Source organism: Zootermopsis nevadensis, unplaced genomic scaffold, assembly GCF_977971745.1.
Source record: "Zootermopsis nevadensis isolate Lab colony 2312 unplaced genomic scaffold, Znev_1.0 Znev_ptg000022l, whole genome shotgun sequence".
NCBI classification, from domain to species: domain Eukaryota; kingdom Metazoa; phylum Arthropoda; class Insecta; order Blattodea; family Termopsidae; genus Zootermopsis; species Zootermopsis nevadensis.
This window is the reverse complement of record NW_028259154.1, coordinates 11,797,562-11,809,067: the sequence shown is the minus strand read 5'-3', so window position 1 is coordinate 11,809,067 and position 11,506 is coordinate 11,797,562. Positions and strand designations below refer to the sequence as shown.

Sequence of the window (11,506 nt, the reverse complement as noted above, 5' to 3'; positions counted from 1 at the left end):
AATTAAAAATTAATTTTATCTTTACGTCTTAATTGCTTTACATCGGAAGAGCATTTAGCACGTGGATCATCAAACGTTACAATTTAGACAAATAGGTCATACAAGAGAGAAGATAGCTGTCTACTGTATTCTAGCGCTATGTAGCCTGGAAGTTTACTTACATTTCAGAGGTACTTTCTGTGTCCATTGGCCATTTTCACAGTTTTCACCGTGAGAACCCCAATCTCACATAACCTGCATGTTCATTACACCTGAAATGAAGATGACAGTACATCTATGGCACGGAGTCCTTGAGAAACTTATAGCAAGCTCAGCTAGCCATGAAATTTCTCATCTCTATGGAACCCAAAGGTTTATTACTGTTTTTACAAGAGCCCGCCACTGGTCCCTGTCTCTGAGTCAGATTATACCTCCAATACTATTTATCTAGGATCTTTCTAAATGTTTTCCTCCCCTCTGCCTACATCTTCTGAGTTGTTTCTTCCCTTTAGGGTTTCCAGAAGAAATTATGCACTCATTTCTCATGTCCCACGTGAGCGCTGCATGCCCAATTCATCACATCCTCCTTGATTTGATCATCCTAATACTATTTGGTGAAGAGCACAATTTATGGAAATTATCATAATACAATTTTTCCAGCCTCCCGACACTCCATCCCTCTTGGGTCCGAATATTCTCCTCAGTACCCTGTCTTAACCCATGTTCTTCCATTACAAAGTTTCATATTTGTGCAAAACAGGTAAAATTATAGTTTCGTTTATTGCAATATTTAAAGAGAAGTTGAAACACAATGGTGATAAAAGTAAATCCTTGTTTCATACCATTCTGAATAAAAAATTCATTAGATAAGTGTTTACATGTATGAATTTTACTATAGGTTTTTTTATATTTCAATTAGCCTTTCTAGTTTCATGGGTATACTGATTTCAATAAAAATGTTGTATGTATATACTTCCTTTTAACCCAATGCGTTCTTGAACTGAGCATGTAACTGCTGTATTCACATTTTTTTCCCATTATCTGACGAATGCAAAATATTCTGTTAGTAACTGACTGATTACGTCGACGTCCACGCTGATGATGTCCTATAATTTCGTCTGCGTATGGAGTTTACGTTGACAAAAGAATGACGAATACAATTCTGTAGTCAGGTTGGTAGCCCGTCTACACAACAATTTTTATTATAGTTTCAATATTTATTACATAACGGATCATCTTCAGGTGGTTCTCTTTAAGTGTTCGAAAGTAATAGATATGACCGCTAATTTGTATACACATTTTTTGATGTTGACTTCATCGTATAATGGACTGTGCCTTAAGCAGCTTACCTATTTTAGTAGACTGGGCTATGCACTGTACGTGTAGTTACCTGTTAAAAGCTTGACTGTGAACTGAAGTGGTTGGTATGTTTAGGGGTAGAAGACGAACGGGGCGGGGGGTGGAGTAGGCCGATAACGGTACGGGATGGAGAGAACATTCTCTAGGTGTTATTGGCGTTCATCAGGATTTCAAAAACTGGGTTGTTGTTATCTGGGTTTGTTTCGTGAAAATGAACGCATTTTTTAACGCTGTTGTATATGTGGAATGTTTCTTCTAGTGTGTTCGTGTAACTACCCTTTTTGGCCTCTTAAAGAATTTTCTTTGTATCTTCCAAGGTGCCGTACGAGTGTTCATTTTGTAGAATATGTTGGGAAAATCCTGTGCTTGTTTTTTTTTTAGCTTTTATATCCTTGACGTATTCTTTAAACTTAATTTGAAATTTCTACCTGTTTGTCCTATATAATTTGTGGCAGTCTTGGCAAGTTAATATATATGCCTTAATAATAACAGCCACAACAGGCATTTCGTTGTTCTCAAAACGTTATTGCTATCCACATATTAGTTTGCCCGGCCTTTAACAAAACTATCAAAATTTCGCTGAATCCAATTACAGCATCCATTTCTCTGAATTACGATATTACTATTTACACACTGCTTACCCAAGCGGCCAAATTTTAGAAGTATTTCTTTGTATTTATAGCTTTGCAGGATGACAAACTATTTGTAAGTCTGAATTGCATTGGCAAGTGAAACTGAAATGGCGAATGTAGGAATACTTTCCACTGAAACATGTACGTATTAAAAGAAGCTAGATCTTAAAGCTTCTTTTATGACGATATTTATATCTGGGGATTTCGAAAATTGCATAATCTAGAATGAATATGATACACATTAGAGGAACAGACTGCCCAAATACTTAATTCGCTTCAAAGATTCTTAGACTATTCATGTTACGTTCGTCATACTAACCTCCATACTCAGGACGCGTACGATCGGCCTTCTTCCCGAGCCCCAGCCGCAGAGCGCTCGGCAGTAACCGAATGCAGCTCAGTCGCCGTCATGGAGACGTGGGTGAAGTTGCTGCTGTTTGTGTCTGTTTCTCCGCTAGCACGCGCCGCCCTCTCAGGCCTCTACGTAGATAACGGCGTGGACCGGACGGAAATGGCAAGGGCCCTGACCAGCAGCGAGCGACGCGAGGTGGAGCATGAGATCCTGAGCTTGCTGGGGCTCCCCAATCGCCCACCGCGCGCCCCGCCTGGCAGTGCTGCACCCCAATTCCTGCTAGACGTGTACAAATCGCTACTGGACGCACCCCGAGACGACTTGAACCTCAGCGGTCGCGATTTAAGTGCCATAAATGAGAGTGACGTCATCATGAGCTTCGCAAGCCGTAGTGAGTCCATCTTTGCGCCCCCGCCGCCAGCCCTGTAATCATAACTTCCTGTTCCAGACCACGGCCACAGCATTATTTTATTCTACGCGAGTAAATTCAAGTTCCCGCGTATTGTAAATCACAGTAACATTCTTAAATTGCGAACGCTCAGTCCATTCACAGCTACTCAAGTTGTAAAGAAATTGCCTGCGTTTGTGCAGTGATTTATCATCGTGTCAGTTATAATTCTATTTAATTCGAATTCAACGGATTCATTCGCACCCGATTTCTCCAAGATCAATTTGTGTAATTTTCCCCATTCCTTGGTTACTTTTCTGTACAGTCTATACAACTTCTTCAGCACTTATAAATTGTTAAGCATATGAAATTGAAAAATGGCGGGATTTTCTGCGGATCCAGATTTAATTCACTGTCTGATATACGACAAGCGTTGAGCCGTTATTGACACATTTTATAACGTATGTCCGCAGGCGAGGCCCACCAAAGTGGATTGCGGCACGAAAGGGGGCGACGTCTCTGGTTCGATGTGAGCGAGGTGCCAATCGGGGAGCGCATCGTGAGCGCGGAGCTGAGGTTATTCCAGTCGGAAAGCACCACCCCGCAGCGGGCAACCGTCAGCGTATACCAGCTAGTGGCAGATGGCACCCGGTGAGAAGACCGGATCGCTTGTAGGATGCTGCCTGCGCAGATCGTGTGTAGGGTGCTTGCATGACTGAATCGTGGGCAGGCAGCTATTCTGCCGCTAATTGCGCGTCTTCTTTCAGCGAGAAGGCCTTGATGCTTGTGGACAGTGCTGCTGCTGGTCCTACTGGAGGCTGGCTGGTCCTCAATGTGACAGGACCCCTCAACTCATGGGTAGCCTTCCCGGATTCAAACCTGGGACTGTACCTCTCAGTGCACCTGCCAGATAAGCCTGGTGAGTGGAAACACGTTTATGTTCCATACTGCAATGTGCCCGAGGCAACGCATTCCTAGAGTAAAAGTAAACAGTCAAGCCACAAGGACGAGCATCACGTGACCAGGAGGACCGGTCTTGAGGTCGCATCAGCCTTTAAGTTATACACATTTTTGGTAGGAATGGTGTAAGCACACATTTGGAAGTTTTGCGTTTTATTACGTATGGCCAAAGTCGAACATGAAAATGGTTCCTGTCGTTTTAAAGTGTATTTCACTCCGATTAGCGTGTGTCTGTACCCTTGATTCTCAGTCCCTAATAACACGAGAATTTTCATGGAACTTACAGCGTGCGTTTGAAGTCACGCAGTTACACGTTCGAAGTTGGTGGCCGGTCTTTTTTTCCAGCGGATTTACTGGCAACCTTTTGTAGAGAATTTGTTCAAATGAAATTGTCTGGCTACTTCGACTAAACTCGAATTTCGTCACAATAAAATGGAACAGTCGTCAGTCCCGTGTCTTGCCGAGAACTATCAACACTCCTGTGTAAATTCCAAAATTTATTGTAATAAAAAGGAAGCTTCCGAGTTGAATCTCATAGCAGAGCCTGGCTGTCCCGAAAAGTTTTCTCGGCATTACTCAGATCCTACCTGAAAATGGGTCACGACCGCTTCTTTCCATATAATTTCCAATTCATTGTTTGTTGTTATAATTTAACATTATAGTCTGATATACCGACTGCATTATTAAACAAACCATTTTTAAAACTACAGGGGCCACAATAACATTTTAGATGTAATGACATCTTATATTAAGCTGGACTTTTGAATGAATACCCACCTGGTCATCTGTTGCATTATGGCTGCGTTTGTCTGTTTCCTGAAGTACAGCGTACATGAAATACATGGTAGTTAACCTTTATCATCTGTGTGTAGCATTGATAAGTGCCTTCCAGCTGTATGAAGTAGCCATTTTGTGGCAGTTACGAATCTTTAGTTTTGTTCACTGCTCTGTACATACATGACATGTGCGTGTATCAGCAGCACGAGACTTCTGTGTTGAACATGGTAGAACTTATTAGCCTGCCACTGTTGAAGACTGTAGTTGGTACATGCGCCACATCAATATTAATGGACTGCATGGTGCTACAACCCAGAAGACAGCAATTTCCTTTTTCTTCCTGTCTGCCATCTAAAAATGTATAGAATAAAATGTAGAGCACTATAATTTTATCCTTTGTTTTGTATGGATTTAAAACCTGGTCTTTTTTTTGAGAATGAACACAGATTAAGGGTTTTTGAGAACTGTGTGTTCTAGAGAGTATTTTGAACCCAAGATGGATGAAGTGATTGGAGGGCATACAGCATGCATGGGGCAACTGAGAAATGTATACAAAATTTTGGTTGGAAAGTCTTACGGGAAGACGCAGGTGTAGGTGGGGGTATAATATTAAAATGGATCTTATAATCTGTTTTGGGGGATATGGACTTGATTCATGTGGCTCAGGATAAGGACTGGTGGTGGGATCTTGTAAACATGTCAATGAACCTTTTGGTTCTAAGAAATGTGGGTAATTTCATGGCTAGCTGAGTGAACTATTAATTTGTCAAGATTATTTTATTTCAGGAACTTTTTATTACAGTATTTGAGCTTGATTTCATCACAATTTCCTCAGTAAGCTTTTCCTATGCTCCTGTCACATGTCTCACTGCCCAATGTTCTTCCCTCAGGAACAGAGACCAGATTTTACACACATATAAAACAACTTAATACAACTTTCTTTGAGTGACTGGTAGTTATTTAGCTGATGAAGATACTCACTTTTTTATACACCTGAAAGTTTTATCACTGTCATCATAGAAGCCCACCACTGCACGCTGTCAGTTCAATCCAGTTATCATCCCAGTATTCCTCCACAGCTTCAAAATATTAATTAGCAGTTGTTTTACTATGGTGTTATCTTCTTCTTTTTTCTCATCTCCCTTTTGCCTTTATAGCGTCGGGGTTGATTGCTCGGTCCACCTCCTCCATTCCTTCCTATCCCTTGCTAAGAATTTCATCTGCGTTAAACTTTTCCCCTTTGCCTGTCCTATTTCTCTAATAGTATCCAAGTAGCTCTTTCTAGGTCTTCCTCTTGTTCTGGTACCCTCAACTCTAGCTTCCAAAAACTGTTTCGCCTTTGTTTCATCTGCCATTCGAAGAACATGTCCAAACCATTTCAGTTGTTTTTCTTCCAATTTTGTTTTAAGTGATTTAATTCCCACCTCGTCTCTAATTTCGGTGTTCCTTATTCTACCCCTGCGCGTTTTCCCTATTGATTTTCTGAGACATTTCATTTCCACCACTGTAACTTTAGATGAATATTTATTTAAGTTTGGCCAGTTCTCGCTGCTGTGGTGTTATCAAGGAAACATAATTAATACAGTCTGTTGCATAGCTCATGAGATCCACCCAGAAGACATCGGGATTGTGATCTCGAAGGGATCAGATGCCAGCAGACAGCCATTCATGGTTGCATTCTTCCAGTCATCTGGACATCGCACCACACACTCCCGCACGACACGAGAGACTCAGCGGCGTACCAAGAAGAAGCCTGATACGACACCTGCAGAAAGCAGTTACTCGCCACACCCATTCACAGGTAGGAGTGGTGCGATATTCACTCGGCTAAAGAACATGCAACACTGAATTGGAATCACAATGATGGCATGTTTCAGATTCATCAGCACACTGGTCTTCCCGAAGTTGCCAAATACAGACACTCTATGTCAGCTTCAGAGACCTGGAATGGCACGTGAGTAGCGCATTTTCCACCAAATAGGCGGGGATCTTCTTGCAATTGAATATCTGTAGCTATTGTCGTTCATTGCAGGACTGGATCATCGCACCGAATGGGTATGACGCCTTTTACTGCAGTGGGGAATGTAACTTTCCATTGAATGCTCACATGAACGCCACAAATCATGCGATCGTTCAGACGCTGGTGCATCTGATGAATCCTTCGCAGGTGCCAAAGCCTTGCTGTGCTCCAACGAAGCTATCGCCAATATCTGTGCTATATTTTCTGGATGAGTCAAATGTAATACTCAAGAAGTACAAGAACATGGTGGTTAAGAGCTGTGGGTGTCACTGAACATGGGATACATGAGGACATGTAGCACACATTCTGTATCTTTTTTTATATGATGAACAAAACTAAATGATTCTATTTATGAAACTGGGCCTTACAAAATGATAACAGCATCAGTCAGGTGTGAAGAGACTGTTCAAGTGAATGCCACGATTGCCGCTGGTTCAAGGAAGCGCAGAAAACCGGAATACTTAAGTAATGGAAACATTACACATATAATGGCCAAGATGTGACGTATTGTCTTACTCTTACCCGGTGCCCTACGTGAGCGATTAAATGCGAGTTGCGTGGGTGAAGCGGAAATATCAAACTGGCTGTTTGTGTGGCGCTGTCCTAGGTTCCAGCGAAGCGGCCAGGAGAGGGAAGCGGCCAAAGTCCGAGATCATATATTTTGATATTTTCGCGCGAGTCGCTGCACTGACCAGTAAGGTGCATGTGCAAGAAAGCTCTGACCGTGCAGTACACGGAAGATGCATGCTCAGGAAGGCCGTGTGCTTCTATTGCGGTCTCTCATGTAGGACACAACAAGTGATTCCCCGCTTCATATGACACCCCATGCTTCTTATGCAGCTTGCATAGTTCGTTTGTTATCGCTTACGTAGGACACTGCCTAACAATTCCAACAGATATACTCATAAATTAAAATACAGTCACATTCAACACTAAGATACATACGAGAGGTCAAGATTTACTTGGGTACTGCAGCAAGGACAAGATATGTTGCCGAAATTTTTTCACTAAACAGGCCAACACATAAATGTTTATCGTTAACATTTCCACGGTGCATTATCAGATTAAGATATACTTATTTTCCATCAACACTTCAACACATGTAGTTCTTTTCCAGGTGCATTTTGGTACAATGTGCCTTCATCAGGGCACGTTTTATCACTGCCAGTATAATTGCAATATTATGTTTTTTTCTAAGAAATAGCACTGAAAAATACAGAATATCTAATAGCTGAAAATACTAGAACAAATGTGACAGGCGTCAATTAGGAGAAGAAAGCGAACTTCTAGAAAAAGGTACATCAGTATGACACAGGCATAACAAAACAGACGTGCTTACCGTGAGTGACCGACTTACTGTAAGGTGCTAAAATGTTACAACAAAATAAGACTGAGACTCATAATTATCTCTTAATACAATTAATAACTTACATATTTTATTTTAAAGCTTATAGCAAAACAGAAAATTCTATGGGCTTTGACTAATGACAGTTTTTGTAACAGAACATCTCAAACAAGAGATACCATCATATACGCAAGTAATGATAACCACCAACACAGTATAGATATAACCGTATATGGAATATAATCTTAACCAATATTGTAAAATCCATATAAAGATACCTTTCCTGTATGTAACTTTAAACAATAATAGACATACTAAAAGTAAGCATATTTCAATATTTTTAATTTATATCATTTTAATGTTCATCTGTATTACTGATATGATTTAAAACATGAAGCCCAATATTTGATTGCACTCAAAATATGGAACTTTTCTTGATATAGTGTGATGCAGCGCACATATGACTGCATGTTGCTCTAAAATTCAACTCACATTGTTAGCCTTAATTTGTAGTGCACCTTGCTGGATGGACTTAATTCCAGGCATTTAAATAAAATTATGCATCTTTATGCAACATTGTACATATCATTTAAACCACTGCCTCTACAGTTATGATGTAAATAGCATACTCATGGAAACAAAACAGAGATTAGGCCAGAGAATTTGTTTCTTCTTAAAAAAAAATTCATTCAACAGATCACGATTTTAAATTACTTTTTTATACTTTATATGTGACTAGCAAAGAGTTGCTACATTTGTACACCACTGAAGACATCTATCAGGCTTTGATGTATAAGTTCAGTTTTGTAAGGTAATCCTCAGAACATGGATATACACACACAATGCTTCCCGCCCTTACATAGTCTGCTTATATTTAATGCATCACATAGCACTCTGCCATTTGTTTATATCACACACCACTTAAGGGTTAAATTATTGATGGGAAATAAATACATCCTAATCTACATTAAACCCATTCGTAAAAATATTACAGTAACTACAGTAATATATTGTTTGAAAATATAAGAATTTGGTCTTCTTATCGCCAGGTTTCCCACTAAAAAACACCTGACCCTAACACGATGTGTTTTTGCAGCTTATTAAAAGAAAACAGAAATAATTAATACACAAATGTAAATGTATTATTTCCAATAACTGCGGCTGTCTTTCTGCTTTCCTAACCATGAAACAGTAACAGCGTTTATACTGTATATACAATCATGACAGAAGGCCACATCCTGCAAGAGTTTGAAAACAGAATACTGACATGGATAAGTTTGAAATTTCATATCTCCTGGTAAGCCAGAGAATTATATAGAGCCAGACATTTAGTTTGGATGGATGAAATCAGAAATTTAAAAAGGAAACCTCTTATAATGCTGAGCTGAAAATGTAAGGGTAATATATTGCAGATTCACAATGAAAGCACTGCTTGAAGTTTGCCTGTGGGGAGGGAAGAAGAAGAAGAAGAAGACAAATCAGCACAATCTAATAAACTAGAAATAAAATTATTTAAAATAAAACATTTATATAATTTAAATTTGTGAAAATACATAAATTGTATTAATATGTATGACAACCATATCTGTACAAATTTAAAGACTACTTTGGCCCTCTGAAAGCAAAGAATCATGGCTATGCTGTGAAACTCGATGTCATGATGTGGTTGTCCACTGACATGAACACATGGCCTGCATCACTGTCAAAAAATGTTAAAAGATATTCTTTGTTCAGAAGAACGTCTGAACTAAATATTGATTATTTGAAGCAGCGTTAACTGAATGTATTTTTTTATTGAATGCAAGGTTATGTACTGGATGACAGTATAAAGAGTGTTATACATGATCACTCATTAGCCGATTTATAGATGCTGGCCTAGGGGGTCTGTGGAAAACCTCTATCATGATAGACAGCTGGTCTAAGTGAACTCTGTATTTATGCATCCATTTTACATGTTACTCTCAACCTTTTGTGATAATCAAACTAATTAATATGCAGGGAGTTGAATCAGGAATAAAATATTAAAAAACTGAATTTTTTGTTATTATATAAGTGACATACTTTAGTTCTGGCTGACAGATCAGATTCAATGTAGTCAGTCATTAAAAAATGTATGCCTATCAAATTTCCAAAGAATTTCCTTTCTTTGAATCTGATTAAGTGCCAGGCCAAATGAGGACCGAGGATGTGATAATGTGCTCACTGGTCAGGCCTACTGCATGCCACATGGGCATTAATAGACAGCACGCAGCATTGGTGGAATGATCATTAGCTGAGGAAAATTCAGAGTACAGTTATTTCTCCATTTATACAGTAGATGCATTCCTGAAAAATACACGGAGAAGAAAATTTTTCATAAGAGGGCTGAACCTACAGATGACAAATAATGAAAGACATTTATTCATGTTTACATAGGTGACGTTTTTAGAGTCATTACCTCCATTAATACCATATCAGATTCTGCTGTATTTCCTTTTTAACTGCATTTCAACTAAAATGACATAAATGAAGAGTGCATATATGGAGAAATGACTGTACTTGAAGAAAAATATGCCTCAGTTCCACTTAGTCTATCGTTAACTCTGGCACAAATTTCCCCTGAACTTAACCCAGGACTGGAGTGTCTAACCATTGTACCTAAAAAGACAAAACCTGCTTTATGTGTTATTATCTGCTTGATGAATGGCTACACATACACTACACACTTAGCTGGCAGTGGCAAACGTTTGGTGCTGCACTAGTTTCCTGAATGTGCCAGTCTCCGTGGACAGCAGGTCGCTGTAAGTTCCCTTCTCTACCAGACGGCCCTGTTCCAATACAGCAATTTGCGCTGAAATCACATCACAATTCCCATACTGTACTGTAAATTTCTAATCTCATGTTCTCTTTCTCACTGTGACGTGGTTTAATGTTTCATAACTCTTTGAGCCTAGTGAATGTACCCTTACTGATTATTCTATTTTGCAAACAGACAAGAGTACAATCTCATCATTAAGAGAAAAAACTAAACTGATATCAGAACAAACTGCTCACTGTTCATGAGCACAGTACTTGTAATATTAGTGGTTATCTCTATAGGTCTCAAACTTCTAGCGCTATAATGTTAACAAACTCCAAGTGATTGCTGTTTAACAGTACTGAATGTGGCTCGATAAGATTTCTTCCTCTTGCACAACACGTGTATGTTGTCTTCATTACGTTATCTTGAACAGTTGTATCACCACTGCTTTTCATATTTCATTTGGAACACAGCATTAGAAATGTCCAAGAAAATCAGTAGGGAATGGAAATGAAAGGGACACTTCAGTTTCTGATCTGTGCCAATGATGTTAATTTAATGGTTTAACGTAACCTACACGATGGGAGACTTCCCCTCAACAGATGAAAGTGGAATATGTGGTGGAGCTCTAAGGATAGCTTGGCAAGACACCAAAGAAAGATTCAATGACATTTTTATGCACTTGTTTTGTAAATTTATATCTTCGCTGCATGTTTTTAATTGACAATAAGATTATTCTGGCATAAATAAATGCGTGAATTTTAGCTAAAAATACTGATAAAAGTAAAGCTATCCCACTACATGCCATGCAGGTGCTTGGGCGAAAAGCTCCTACTCATTCTTAACCTCAGCATTAAATGGGGGTGAGTAGTCAGCTTTATGCCCCAGCCCCACTTTACCCCCATTAAAGGACCC

General features: G+C 39.4%; 2 protein-coding genes across 11 annotated transcripts in view; one reads left to right on the top strand and one right to left on the bottom strand.

Moving 5' to 3' along the window:
* LOC110837775 (ATP-binding cassette sub-family B member 10, mitochondrial) overlaps nucleotides 1-11,506 on the bottom strand; it is a 33,973-nt gene that overhangs the window by 3,757 nt on the left and 18,710 nt on the right. For 8 of the 9 annotated variants that reach the window (XM_022080277.2, XM_087353796.1, XM_087353797.1 and 5 more), the window contains 2 exons: nucleotides 2,290-10,642; nucleotides 162-251 (listed from right to left, as the gene is read on the bottom strand). In XM_022080277.2, coding sequence (XP_021935969.1) covers nucleotides 10,518-10,642 — 125 coding nt within the window. In that variant the 3' untranslated portion in view covers nucleotides 162-251; nucleotides 2,290-10,517. The remainder of the gene's footprint in view (nucleotides 1-161; nucleotides 252-2,289; nucleotides 10,643-11,506) is intronic. The other variant, XM_022080271.2, reaches the window with a different exon arrangement.
* Nucleotides 2,380-9,846, top strand: gbb (TGF-beta family member glass bottom boat). 2 transcript variants are annotated; one of them, XM_022080302.2, is made up of 6 exons: nucleotides 2,380-2,713; nucleotides 3,184-3,361; nucleotides 3,478-3,629; nucleotides 6,045-6,248; nucleotides 6,325-6,401; nucleotides 6,480-9,846. In XM_022080302.2, exons 1-6 carry the CDS (start codon nucleotides 2,380-2,382, stop codon nucleotides 6,738-6,740), a joined length of 1,206 nt encoding a protein of 401 aa, XP_021935994.2. In that variant the 3' UTR covers nucleotides 6,741-9,846. The 2 variants fall into 2 exon arrangements, with proteins under 2 accessions (XP_021935994.2, XP_087209933.1); XM_087353807.1 differs by having other exon boundaries at nucleotides 6,033-6,248.